General features: G+C 44.8%; 1 protein-coding gene across 1 annotated transcript in view; it reads left to right on the top strand.

Moving 5' to 3' along the window:
* PYGB (glycogen phosphorylase B) overlaps positions 1 to 14,837 on the top strand; it is a 684,627-nt gene that overhangs the window by 166,414 nt on the left and 503,376 nt on the right. Inside the window, exon 3 of the mRNA XM_086927201.1 lies at positions 12,382 to 12,460. Coding sequence (XP_086783327.1) covers positions 12,382 to 12,460 — 79 coding nt within the window. The remainder of the gene's footprint in view (positions 1 to 12,381; positions 12,461 to 14,837) is intronic.

Here is a 14,837-nt window from a genome sequence, read left to right as displayed (position 1 = left end):
GGGAGACTCTCATAGAGAGTGAGAGTCGTCCGCAATCTAAACGAGCCATTCGGTACACGTATGACATGTAGAGAGAGAGAGAGAGAGAGAGAGAGAGAGAGAGAGAGAGAGAGAGAGAGGGAGAGACGTGTACGAAAATAGGTCATTTAGTGCGCTCACAACACAGAACAGCAAAGGTCAGGTAACACGCAGATACAGACAGAGGGAAGACATAAATCCGTACATTACACATACACAAACTCAGACAGGGAAGACAACACATGTACTACACATATATAAGACATCCACGACAAACAGAAAACGACAGGTGGCCAACAAAATTCATATTATATCCTACGTATCTTTACTATCCTATTTATCTACGTGCTTAGCTCTTTCTACCCTTCCCTCCTTTTCCTTTTCGCTTGTCACGTCTGCGAGCGTTCCCAATTACCAATACTCACACCTCGGTTGGTCGATCAGAAATTAACCTGGTCACGCTATTTACCCATGGTTGGATCTTATACCATTTTTCAGTTCCTTCCTTTGGTGGGAAGTTCTCCAGGCTGAGGCGACGGCAAGTATTGATCGGGAGAACAGTCCGACAGCTTGGCTATATCTATAAGAGTGTGAGAAAGGGGGCAGTGCATTTTGAACATCAGCAACATTTCTAACTTCCTAGACGGGTGGTGCCGTGGCAACCCTTACCCGTATAATTTTCTTTGTCCTTTCCCTACCTAGTCAAACGTCCAGTTACATTATTTAACGCGTCATTTCTAGTCAATTTTTCGTCATTCAGTACCTGTCCAGTTTCTATGTCAGTCCATCCTCTCAGTCGCTATGTCCTAAGGAGGAACAGTCATGTTAAGTCTACGTCTTTTAAAAACTTATCGTTATAACGACTACACACATATTCCCTCTTTCCCTTTTCGTCGGTGGTCCGACCATCGCTCTTCCACACTTCAGCCGCCGTTCTGACGTGACCTGCAGAAGGGAGGGAAAAGAGGGGGTGGGGGGCAGCATTCAAAGTACATCAGCATGCAGCAGTTCGAAAATGTTTTTACCTACCACATACTCGACCTATCTCCACGTACTGCATTTCTTTACCATCTCGGCGTTTAGGCCCAGAGGGACCAGTGGTCAGATAGATAATCATCAGCGATCTGCGTATCTACATGAGTTACTTGGTCACAACCCCTCTGGTTGGGTGCAAGGGTAGCGGTCAGGTGGCATTTCTGTGGTCTCGATTTAAGGGCGACTAAAACACTTTTCCGGCTGCTTGTGACACATAATGTAGCTGCTAAATATCTGATCCCTTTTGATCTACTTCTTTCATCATACTTATTCTTCGCTCACAGTAGTAAGACATCCAAAACTCATTAATGCAACTGCTACAACCATGCTTTCTTTTTCAAAATATTTTTAATAAACGAAATTGGTGGCAGTTCATTGCATAAAGTGCAGCAGTGCAATAAAATCGTATTAAAACTTCCCTACAGAGCAAGCATGATGCATGTCAGTAATTCATCTTTAATAAATTCATTATCCAATGTTCATTCATTACCTAAATTACACCAATTCATTTTCCAAATCATAATCAGTACCCACCCTAAGTCAGTTCATTATCCAAGCACATACTCAACATCCTTCATATCTACTTTCATTATCCAAAAACTGCATATATATCTCGGGACAAGAAGCTGCGCAATCAGGGTGCAACAAAGTTTATTCAAAACGTCTCATTTTGTGTCGGCGCCATTTTGGGTGGGGTCAGGCGAGTTCCAGCACAGTCAGAATGTCTCTAGTCTCGCATGGTTGGCCCAGAACCTTCCGTTGGCAGTTCAAAAAGTTTTGTGCTATGTGGTTAACAGTCTATCAAATATGGACCATGAGTCAAAGAGTGGGGAGGGCGGCAACAATTTTCCTACCGGGTCATTCTGGTGTTCCTCCGGAACTGAACAAGTCTGTGCCGTGGCTGCATTTTAGCCATTTCCAATCCGAGGCTGGCGCCGGCAGGAGCTGCACCGATGTCGTGGTTCCCAGTGAGGGGGCGGGGGCGCCCATGTGGAGGGATCGGGGTGCCCCCCGGCTCTCATAGAATCTTCAAGGTTGAGGAGAGAAGGCATGGGGTGCGTGCCCGTCCTGGGCAGAAGACCGCTTTTTGATGTTGACCCTCTTTAAGTAAGAGCATTGGGGTGTCGCTGGAAGCCTCCACCTGGAGGGAGGTGGGGGAGGCTCGTTCGCGCCGCCTCCCCCTTCCAGCGACCCCACGCCGTTCCTCGGCTCCGTCGCTTCGACATTGGCCGTGCCAGCCATTGAAGATGGGGGGGGGGGTCGGTGGCTGAGGCAAGACATCCCCCCCCTTTTCTTTTGACATGTGGCGGGACTACCTGGAACTGTCCAGGCGTCGACATGTGGCGGGACTACCTGTAACTATGCAGGCGATGGCATGTGGCGGGACTACTTGCAACTGTCAGGCGTTGGGTGTAGTTGCCGCCATTATAGCACAAAGAAATGCCGCCATCCTTGCCTTGGCTTCGGCCGTCGACGAAAGCCGGATCGGGTGAGAGAGAGGGGTGGTCGGTGGCTGAGGCAAGACAGCCCCCTCTCTCCCCACGGCCTGCAGGGCGGCAGAAGAGAAGAGATGGAGAGGTCCTTGCCATTCTTTGGACCGCCTGCCCAACATCATCTCCTCCTGACCGTGGCCAGGCGAGCCCCTCGTGCCTCGAGGCCTCGCCTTCCGGATGGGCGTAACCGCGAACCTGTTGCACTTCGGGAGCTTCCGGAATGGGGGTAGGTACCTATTGAATTGTTTCTATTTCATGTGACCGTTATTTGGGCGTGGCGGGCAATGAGGCAGACATGTTGGGAGCAGGAATAGGCAGTGAAGCCTAGCTACCTCGTGGCTATTTTTGCTTTCAAACTTTTCACCATTTTACATTTCTTATTACGAACTATTTCCAATGTTTCTTATTTTTAGTGAAGTCAAAAGCTCATCAGGGGGTTACTGACTTAGCCTGATTTCTTTTTATTTTTCTTTCTCTTCCTTAGCGTGTTTCGAGCTAAAGCTTTCTGTTAGTAGGGAACGGTGATCACTTCATATTTTTATGTGTCCTTTTCACTAGGGGGTACTTCTGGACGGACCAGACGAGTTCCCTCCAATAAAATGGTCCGGGGTGGAACTAGATTATCGATCAAAAGGGGAACATATATTCCTTCATTAGGGTATCATCCTGGACAGACCGAGCGATGTACTTCCACTTACTAGGGTAGCCTCCTGGACGGACCAGATGGTCTACTTCCACTAAATGGCCCATGAGCGGGGAGCATATGTCCTCCATAAGGGTAGTCTCCTGGGCGGACCATGCGAGCTACCCCCCAAATAACCAAACAGTGGGGAGTGGGTAGGACTGACGAATTCACAAAGGGGCATAACCTACCCTTTACTACTTGCAAAGACTAGACAGAATATTTCTACTCCACGTTGTTTGCAGGCAGAAAATACCTCAAACGAAACAATTCCTGGAACAACAATGTCCAGGCAACCAACCAATCAGTGGGGAGAAAAACCGGCATGACGGATTACAACGGGGACAAACGTCTGCATTACCTGCCCTTCGCTATCCAGAAAGGAAGACAGAATATTTCTACTCGTCTCAGTTTGTAGACAGGGAAGATCTCAAAGAGCAACAATCGATTATTAATCGATTTCAAACAATCCAGTGGGGAGAAAAGTAGGCATGACGGATTACAACGGGGACAAAAGTCTGCATTACCTACCCTTCTCTATCTGCAAAGAGGGACGACGTTCCTATTCGCCGCTGTTTGCAAACAGAGAATGTCTCGTTCTCAAAAGAGAACCAATATGTCAAGTAGCATTCAAAGCTAAATGAACCAATACCAACAATATCAGTATACAAATACCGATTTCAATACAAACAATCAATCAATCAGGTGGATAGAGCCACCCTACCAATCAGGCGTAAAAACACCCTACTTAATCTTACCCGGACCGGACCATACGGACAGTTCTTCGACTTCCTCCTCCAGCGCCCGATCGTTCTCTTACTCCATGTAGCATTCCTGTGGGATTCCAGTCAGGACAATAGGTCACTCAAGAGAGGTCCGTTCAGAATTGGTGAAGTTCTGTCGATCGGCAGCCGGGCGAGGGCCCTCTCAAGGCAGGCATACCCCGATCATTTAGATGTTCACTTCTTCGTCTGGATCTCTCTTACCGAACCTTATGTCACTGATGGACCCCGCGTTGGGACGCCAATTGTGGAACATGAGCCCATAATTCTATCGACGCCCAGGCTGCTGGCGCAAACCGCCTCTTAGTTCCCATGTTGAATAATTACCAAATAAAGAGACGGGCGCTGGAAGCAGGAATCAAGAACAGAGTTTAATTCTCATGAGGAGAGCCAGTCATTTCGGACACGAAACACAGTGTCTTTCGGGAGGTGCTCTAACAAGTGAGCTGAGACTCTTGCTTTTATACCTTACAAAACACTTGATAGTACAATCAGGACAGTATGACGCAAAAGAAAGCCATCCCTATAATCCTCGTGTCAATCCTACCCCACATATGTTCACAATGGGGACCCTTGACCTGCTGATAAGAGGGGAGGGCAATCACGCAGCTGAGTGTTCCGTAGGATGTGTACGCCTGATCATAGCCCCGGGGGTGGGGTGGCTAAGATCAATAGTGGATCCTTTGAAGAGGAGTGACTTCATACAATAAGGGCAGTAAATGGTATCTCCTGGCTTAGGCGATGGCCTCGGACATGTGTGGTCAGCCGGACTCGGGGGAAGGGGTCATCAAAGGAGTGGTATTCATGCCGCGTGGACAATCGAGCGCGGAGGGAAGGCTCGTCAACAGAGGGGTATTCATGGAAGGAAAGGAGGTGTTGGTCAGGCGCGGCCGTGACTCTCAAGGACAGGGCCTTGCAGAAGAAGAAGGTTTATGACTTGCCCATGTGAGGAGAAGGGAGGGGTAGCCAGGGTGGACACAGGGACAGAGTCACACAGAGAGAGAGAGAGAGATCTGATGACCAGTACATGAGAGAGCGGGGGCAGTCAGGTGCAGCTGGGGAGGGCTACGTCAGCCAAGGCGAAGGATGCCTCTTCAAGAGGGAATGGGGGGGGGGTTTTGTGCGAGTCAAGCAGGAGAGTTGCCTTTCACAGCAGGGTCGCGCAGAGGGAGGGGGGTTTCATGGTCTATGCATGAGAGAGGGGGTTTAAGATACGCGCAGGAGGGAAGCCGGGGATTCCAATGGGTAAAAGGCCATGGTGCCTAGAATGGCTGTACATATGCATAGGGGTATGGGCTCTTACTGGCAGAGTGATACGGTCAATAATTTACGGTATTCATGGTGCTCACAGGGAGAGGAGTGGGGGAAGAAGGGGAATGAATGCTGTCTATGTACATCAATTTCTTCAACTTTCACAAAACATCACCCAACCCTCTTCTGCAGTTTTACCCACAGCTGCCAATGTCACCGCGGCTAAGGGGCCTCTGCAGCCACCCCAAGATAAACCCTCGGTGACCCATAAATCAAATCATACAGATGCTAAGAGGGGGCCAAAGTCTAAAAGCTCAGTTCATCTGCCGCCTAAGGTCTCCCCATTTACGGTTATTCTAACAGGAGTCCCGGAACTTCCAGCAGGTACCGATGAACCTTCCTGGTCCCTCTTGAACAAAATTCTACAATGGCTTAGTATCAACAGGCCACTATAGCCTACTAATACCTGTAGAATATCTTCTGTCCGTAGGGTATCATGGGTGGGGGCAAGTCCAAAGAGCATTCAGGGGGATTGCGTCATTGTTACTTGCGAAGCCGCATCCTCGGTGAATCATATCTGCTTGTGGCCAGAGTTGGAGAAGAAGGGGGGAATCGATACCCAGCGGCTCTCCTTTTTCTATCCACCTGTATTTAATTTTCATCCCCCAATACTACCCCCCAATTGGGTTATTCCTCAAGAACAAGCATGGAATTATGGAGGTCCCTGGATGACACAAAAGAGCAGGAACAGGGATTGGGTATCCCGTCCCTGGTACCCCAATAAAGGCCATCTTATGGGGAATGGATGGCAAGGTATTCACACCAGCAACAGATTTGACTGTCTGGAGATGGTTGACTGACTTAGTGCTCCATCACCCTCTAGCCAGCCAGCCATCAAGCAGTTAGGGTCCCCCCATGTACGTAAGCCACCCACTCACGATAGAGTTGCAGCAACCCTTATCTCGGACTGTGTACCCTTCGTTGGACGGGCGGACCTACGGTATGATTCGGTAAATGAAGGAAGCCCCACAGAACCTTTTCCATCTAATACTATTATAAGTAATAACCAAACCACCCAGGAGCTTGCTGATGGGAACTCATGTAAAGGTGCCTCACGTATTTGTTCTGAAATGAGTGCGGCTCCTGACGTCTCTAGTTCCGGCTTAGTTGTGAGTACCCTGGAAGTTAGTCTGATTATACCTTGTGTTCCCCAGCCGGTGATGGCTGCTTATGATACCATCAAGTCTACAGGTCTAACCCTTATCTCCTGGAACATTGCCGGTATTGCAGGGAAATTAGACTCCCCTTTCTGGTCCATGTTTATTGGGGATGGTTTTGATATAATCCTCCAGGAAACCTGGTGCCAGGAACAAATTAATATCGAAGGTTATTCATCCCATTGTCTTAATGCCACCAAATCCAGTTCAGGTAGGGCCAAGGGGGGTCTTTTATTGCTTCTGTCCAATAAGATGTGTAACTGTGTTGTCAGAAGCAGTTCGACTGTGGGAACCCACAGCCAGGTAGTGAGGGTTGACTGCAGTAAGGGAATTGACCTGGTCATTGTAAATTTTTACAATAACATTTTTGACGCCTCCAGAGGGAATATTTTATTCCCTCTTGAAAAGGAAATTGTAAGGGTTATGGGCATTTCGAACAGAAAGGTAGATGTTATATGGGCAGGGGATTTTAACCTGCAGCCATGCCACCTGTCTAAAGGGAATCCTTGTGGCCATGGAACAGTAATGTCCAACCAATGGGGGGGAGTCGGTGAGAGGGAGGACTTCCTCCACTTCCCACATTGTCACTATGGTTCAATACTTAATAAAAATGTTAACTAAACTAGACCTACACCTGTTAAGCTGTAACAAAAACATTCAGACAGTTACATGTCCCACCTTTACAGGTAGGGATGCTGGGACATTTATAGATCATATCTTGTTGTCTAGTACTGGAGACTTTTCCAACCTGTATATTAAAGAGGAAAGTCTCAGTGACCATAATAGCATTCGTATCACTCTCCTGGGTCACGGTACAGCACCAGTGACAGGAGAAATGTGTTCCACTGACCTAGTACCTATCAGACCAAATGGTCTGAGGATCAGATGGTCTGGAACCAACTCCATGGCCAAACAGAGGGAGGTTATAACCAGCTGTAAAATACAAATCAGCTACTGTTTAAAAAATGTAATTAACCCTGATTCCCTATTGTCACATTCCATCACCATTAATACTATTATCGAAGGTATTTTTACCAGGGTTTCCTCACCCAACAGAGTTATGAAGCAGGGATGGTTTGACAAACCTTGTATTCTTGCCCTTCGGGAATTGAAGAAGGCATTAGGTATCAAACCACGAGACAGTAACGGAATAAAACAACTTAGGGCCAACTACAAAATGGCAATCTACAATAGAAAAAAGACCTTACAAAGCGAAGCATGGGACAAGTTAAAGGAAGCAGCAGAGACCAAAAACTGCAAACTTTATTGGGAAACAATTAACAGCCCTTTTCTCAATAAAGACGGTATCCCGGAATTAACTTCCTATGTTGCATGTAATGACTGGATTATCCATTTTACTAACATCTTTAACCCAGAAGGGGTACCCCTAGTTGTATCAACTACTGAGGCTTCATCTTGAACTCCCCTTCCCTTGGGAGTAACTCTGGAGGAAGGTTATGAAGGGCTTTCTAATAGTAAAGGGGGGAAAGCCCCAGGCCCGGATGGGGTTCCCATCGACCTACTCAAAGCTGAACCGAATTTGTGGGCTCCCATTCTGGTGAGGATTTTTAACTGTGCGGCAGAAGGCAATTTTCCTCCTTCTTGGGGCCAATCAGTTATAATTCCCCTATTCAAGAAAGGTAGCAAATCTGAGGCCTCCAACTACCGGCCGATCTCTTTGCTGGACGCCTCAGTAAAGGTCATGAGCAGGATTCTGCTCAAAAGGTTAGAAACCTGGGCAACAGATTCGAATATTTTAACTAAAGTGCAATACGGTTTCCGGAAAGGTATGGGCACTCTGGAGCAATGTGTAAATCTGGACCTTATCATCAATAAATATACTGTAGCCAAAAAGGGCAATCTTTTTTTATGTTTTACTGATTTGAGCAGCGCATTTGATTTAGTTAATCATGCTATCCTTTGGGAGGTTTTGCTTGAGTTAGGGGCACCGAAGGAAATTGTCCACTTTTTAGCCAGGCTTTACGAAAAACTCTCTTGCAAGGTCCGTTACGGCACCCTAGGCGAATGCACCTCTATCCTTAAAGTCTCAAGGGGAATTCGCCAGGGATGCGTTTTGGCCCCTCTTTTATTTTCCCTTTTTATTAATTGTGTTGATCGTACCCTGGTTGATATCCCAGCGGACGCCCCTTCGATTGGAGGTAAACCCGTCCCACTTTTACTATATGCGGACGACGCTGTTCTTTTATCCCGTACCCAGATTGGCTTACAGCGCCTAATTGATAGTTTTATGCTGTTTATCAAAAATAGGAGGCTCTGTGTGAACAAATCCAAGACCTATGTTATGTTATGCGGGCAGGCTGTAAACAAATCGAAGCATAGTTTTTTCTTGGATAGTGATAAAATGACACACGTTAAATCTTTCTGTTATTTGGGAATTACTTATACCAACAATGGGTCATGGACTTCTGAGTTCGATAATATCAGTTTGAAAATGTTGCGGACCACTAGCAGTATATTTCGATTTGCTTCTAAACTTGGATCGAGAAGCATCCCAGATATGATCAATATATACAACATCCGCTGTGTTTCTTCCGCACTGTATGGGGCGGGTGTGTGGGGCCATACTGAAGGTCCTTCGCTCCAAATTGATGAAAACAAGTTTTTAAAGAGACTGTTATGTGTCCCTCCTTCTGCCTCTGTACAATTAATTCACGATGAGGTAGGGATCGAGTTTATATCTGACTTAGCAGCCGTTCGGCCACTCTTATTGTGGCGTTCTATTTTGGCTAAGCCAGAGACTCGATTCACTCAAGAGATTATTCTTGATTGTATAGGTTTGGACCACTCGTCACGTATACAGTGGCTGAGATACATTCAATTCTGGTATAAACTTTTATTTGATATTGATGTCTTTCTTGACCCAGAACTGGCAGTCGCTATTCCTAAAAAAGAAATCAAGTTAACGTTTTTAAATTTTAAAAAGGCTGAGCGAGACAAAGTGCACGGTAAGTTAGCCACCGTGAAGTTCTATAAGGAACTGAATTTAACTCCGGGGCTCCAATCCTACCTTGTGAACGTGACTCGTCCCTCCCACCAATTTGTACTAACCCGAGTCAGATTGGGCATCGTACATCACCTTGTGGCTTTCCCAAACCAGAAAGTCAGATCCGAGACCCCCTGCCCGTGCGACAATACCTCACGACAGAGCTGTTGCCATTTTTTACTTTTTTGCAAATTTTACCACTTTCTAAGGGTAAAATACCTTAAGCCTATTTTTATAAAATATAATACCCGATCTTCAAAGACTGCTTTGATATTACTATCTTCCTTGGAGAATGTGGATATTTGCTTTTTTGTGGCCACTTTTTTTTTGAAATGTACAGCTGCCAGGAAAAGTATAGTGTTGTAATAATCTTATACATACCTGTCTGTACCTAAACGATTTGTATATGTTGTATATAAAACATTTTTAACCTTGTACTACGCCCGTTTTATGCCCTTCGAGATGTACAGCTGCCAGGAAATGTATAGTGCTGTTATTATTATTTTTATACATTCCTGTCTGTACTTAAATGTTTTTGTAAATGCCGAATTATTATTCATGTATTATGTTTACAGTATGTATTGTATGGTCCTTTTTCATACATCAAATTTATCCTCCCGTGCCCATTTGAGCCGTTCGGATCCCTGTCTTAACGTACAGCTGCCAGGAAATATCACTTGGTGTGACAAATATACTGTCTTCCTGTCTGTACACATACGATCCTTTTGTATAAATTCTATATTGCTTATATTTTTAAATTATTAACTGTTGCCCACTAATTGTTTGTACATGTTTCCTATCCCTTTTTTGCACTTTTCATGTGTACATTTTGAGTCATTTTTTGTATATATAAGGAATTGTATTTTTAATGTTTTGCTTGTATGATTTGTACTTTCAAATCGAATAAAAGCTTATGAATTGAATTGAAGGGTTGTCTCCAGCACTCACAAAAGAACCTGCCAGCAGTCTATTGATCCCCTAGACCACTTGTAGGCTGGGCAGGGAAATAAGGAAATTTCCAGAACCAGATTGGGGTGTGGGAGAAATAAAAGTTTCTCCCACTTCAGAGGCTGGCACTAGGTGTCAATATTCGACCCTCAGACCAACTCTTTAGTACACTGCTGGACCTGTGGAAGAATTCAGAAGGACTGCCTTGTACTTAGAAGACTGCCCTGCTACTTGGGGCCTGCCTTGCTGCTTGAAGGAGCAAGGACCGCTCCCTGTTCCCAGGAAGACCTGAGGGACTCCAAGGGTCAGTTGCCTGATCTCCTCTTCTGAATTACAGGGACACAACAAACTCTAGAAGCCTTCCTCCTGCTACCCAGCTGACCTGCTGCAACTGGACCTGCCTGAGCAATGTTGGCCTCTGTTAAAGTGAGTCTCTGATCCCCAGGGCCAGGACCCTCGGCTTGCATCAGAGAGGACTCCTGAAGTTTTGAGCTTGTTGCAACGGAGAACAGGCAATTCGTGCTGAGACTCTGCTGCCCACAATGAATGCCAACACAAAGCTCTGGTAAATCCGACACTTAGCCCCAGACATCTCCAGCAATGACTGTCAACACACGTGGTCTGCACTTCGTGCCACAGCACCGAGAGCCTGTGTAGACTGCCAATGCAAAGTACCAGCAACGACCGTCCATGACATGCAACCGGATTTTCGCATTACAGCAATGACCGTCCATAGCACCAGACCTGCTCTTCGCGCTACATCAATGACCTTCTACGATGCGCTCCCTGCTCCTTGCGACCTCCTCCACTTCGAACTGGGTTGTTTGCTCCGAACTCTGTGAAGGTGACATTTTCAGCTGAACTAACCTGGCCCCTGTATTCGGTCCGTGCTCCATTACTTTGTGCTGAACTTGTGACTTTCCCATGGTCTAGCACGACCAGATGACCACGACGGGCACTTTGTGCTTTTAGATGCTATACTTGGTTAAAACTTTGAAATTTCACATTTTAGTTTATAATGATTGCATTTTTGTTGTTTTGGTATCAAATTTTTTTTACATTTTACTCTATTTTTCTAAATTGGTGTGGGATTTTTCTTGTGTTATCTTCAGTTTGTTACTGTTTGTGTGCTGCATAAATACTTTACGCAATATCTCTTAATTAAGCTTGACTGCTTTTTTGCCTAGCTACCGGAGGTTTAGCACAGGTTAATTTAGTGACTGTTGTGGTTCACACTGACACAGATTGTTGTTGCTGAATAAAATAGCTTACAACCCCCTCGACCAATATCCACATTTCCTACAGCAGTATTTGATTGTTTTTTTAAACATGCCCTTCTGGCTCTGATATGCTGTGTGATATGTTGTTGAGGAAATGTCCTTATGACTGGACACAGTACTTAATAAGCACCCGAGTCACCTCATTAGGTCGAAAAGTGTGATTTGTTGTTGAGAAGAATAAATTATGGTTTCATAGAATTCGTCTCAATTAAATGATGTTCTTGTACTGTGATAAATACTCTATGGGGGACTGTGCAGTTCTTAACAACCACGCCAGGTAGCTGTATGTGATTGCCTGCCCAGAAAGGTCATTAGTGAACAGAGCTATTTTCTTCACAGACAGAACAATACTTCAACTTCAAAGAAAGATAACTAAAACACTTGTTTGGAAAGAAAAGACAATAACAAAACAATGGAGACTTAAAAGAGCTGCAACTGATATACACACAGGGTACAACAATACATCTAATGCCCATAATGTATTATAAGTGAGAACACCTCGCCTCCATGAAGATAAAAGCAAAGTACCTCTGCCCACATATTTTAAAGTTTCTGAGCTTGGCTCATACTCATTCCTTCTTTGTCCCTAATCTCCACTGTGTCAGTGTGTAAATGTGCTCCAGGGAGATTGCTCATCATACCTTTATATGCTTTTTATTGTTTGATTATAGTTGGGTCTGGATCTAGAAGAACTGGAAGAAATAGAGGAGGACGCCGGCCTTGGTAATGGAGGACTGGGTCGTTTGGCAGGTAATAGAAAGTTTTGAAAAATATGTCGCTTTTCATGCAAGTGTACTGATACTGCAAATGTTGAAAACAAATAATCAAATACACTCAGTTGGTGTTGGATGAAGGTGAGCAACATGTATTCAGCCATTTCATATTGAATGTATTTAGTCCTCCCCATTTCACCTTGAGAATGGTATAAACTGCTTGCTTCTATTGAGCCACTAAGAAATTGAGAAGCCTTGGTTAATTTGTTTTTGTCTATGTGTTCATTTATGGAATTAGTATAGTGCTCACACCACGGTGGTACTGTATCACAGCTAAGAGTATGTGGTAAGAGACAAGGAACCAGTTAACTGGTTGGGCCTACTCCTATTTGGACCTTGACCAGAAGTCGGAGTTAATAGGCAGAGCAGAACAGCCCATCCGAATTTGAATTATAATCGCTTAATTTGGATAAATACTAGAAATGAGTTATTGCAGTGCTTGCTTGTGCAAGGCTCTTTCCCCTTACATAGGTACCTTGTATTATGGAAAAACAGAGTGCTCGGGGTACCTAACCTTGTGTGTCTGACGTGAAAGCAGTACTGTGTAGAGATAGACTGTGGCTCGCCCTTTCTGGATTTAGCACAAAACAGTGTAATTTGCTCACACCTTGATTGGTGGTGTCACATTGGCTCCTGTGATGTGGTTGCAGAAGATAAGTCAGACGGCAGAAATGAGAGCCTTCTTGTGTATTGATGGGTTTGCATTATTTTCTACATAGATGTTATTGGTGTTGTCTAGATGTGAGATTATCATTTGAATGATCTTTTCTGTGGTAGACTGTTGCAGAACCTACAGGTAGTACTAAAAGTGTTTTACAAAATTATTGACTAGTGGGTCATATTGAAGGTTGCTATCAAAATTGACTCCGACTTTGCAAACCTTGTGTGCTGGATAAGAGCAACGGCCCACTGTGAGCAGTGCACAGTCAAAGTCAAGGACTTACAGAGCATGATTAGATTAGGACCTCCATCTCTGAGGGATAAAAGCACAAATTTTTGACTGCAGCCATGACAATTTTTCCTGAAGGTAATCAGTTTGCTGCCGAATCTAGCCACCCTTCTGTAATTGGATGCAAATTTGTGGGTCATCGACATACATCTGATAGCCATGTCGTAACTGCCAAGTAAGTGCCCCAGTAACACCATACACACATTGAATATTGCTTGTGACGAGCTTGATCCACGTGACATCCCAAAACGAACTAGATAGTAGATGATAGCTTCAGTTTTCCAACGATATTTCAGGGTAGTGATAGGGCTCCCAGTATTTACATGCACTCACTTCTTTATCTATCGAATTGGAGGTGTGTTTCTACTTATTTTCAATTCTTAGGCATTTATAACCTATGAATAAATAACTGTGGGGCTTTTAAAGGGTAATCCCCGTTACTATTTGAGCTGCCATCTGTCATTGCTTCTCCTATTAACCTTTGATTTTCTTTTTTATATCTCTTCGTCTTCCAGCATCTGATATATTCCACTTTATAAGTGTATTTTTCTCAGTTTTCCAAGTCCCTCTCTTGAATATCAGGCTTGTTGTCCAGTGAGCATCAGTTCAATAGAAGGCTATATATGTGCTAAGAATTTTACTCAGCCTGCCCCCTCATATCAATGGGTTAAGGGTGTTCATTCACAGTCCTCCGATCAATCAAAGGACATTCCAAGTTGACCATCTTCTTTTTTTCTCTATCAGTGTTAGGACCTTATGTTTTTCTCCTGCAGCTGATCCTGGGCACTATTTTGACAGAGTTTATGTAGAAATATGAAAAGGGTAGACCAGATATTTACATTAGGATGAAGGTCTGGGTCAAGGTGAATACGATAATAATTGATCTATAGACAATGAGGCGTGGTGAAAGATAGTACGCCATCTCTTAGTTGGACTAAAATACCCAGAGATACTTTGCATGAAAGAGACATACAATGCAGAGTGGTTTTTATCCAGAAGCTGAGCAGATTTGAGATGGTTCCAAATTATGAGAGGGCTGCCTGTGGACATAGGGTTAAAGCGTGCTTCCTTGTGGACAGCTGTGTAGGAACGAGGGTCGACTAGGCAATGGTGGTGTAGGCTGGCTCAGTAGGTGTAGGAAATCCAGCTGGAGGAGGGTAAAAGAAGCCCTGAGCAGGCAAGAGTGATTTTGTCCTTTGGGAATAGACGAAACTGTGGAGCAGAGTAGGGAAAGGACTAGAAACCCAGTGTAGGGCTGCCTTCTCAAAATAAAAGTCGTACATGGTGATAGAGCAGGACTTGTAGGACTAAGGAGAAGTGGAGTGGATGAAAAGACTGCCTCCTCAGGGGCACTGACAAATAGAGATAAACTAGGGGCACAAATGGTTTCTGGGCATGAAAGTGA

Source organism: Lissotriton vulgaris, chromosome 6, assembly GCF_964263255.1.
Source record: "Lissotriton vulgaris chromosome 6, aLisVul1.2, whole genome shotgun sequence".
Classification (NCBI taxonomy): Eukaryota; Metazoa; Chordata; class Amphibia; order Caudata; family Salamandridae; genus Lissotriton; species Lissotriton vulgaris.
This window is presented reverse-complemented; position numbering and strand designations above follow the sequence as displayed.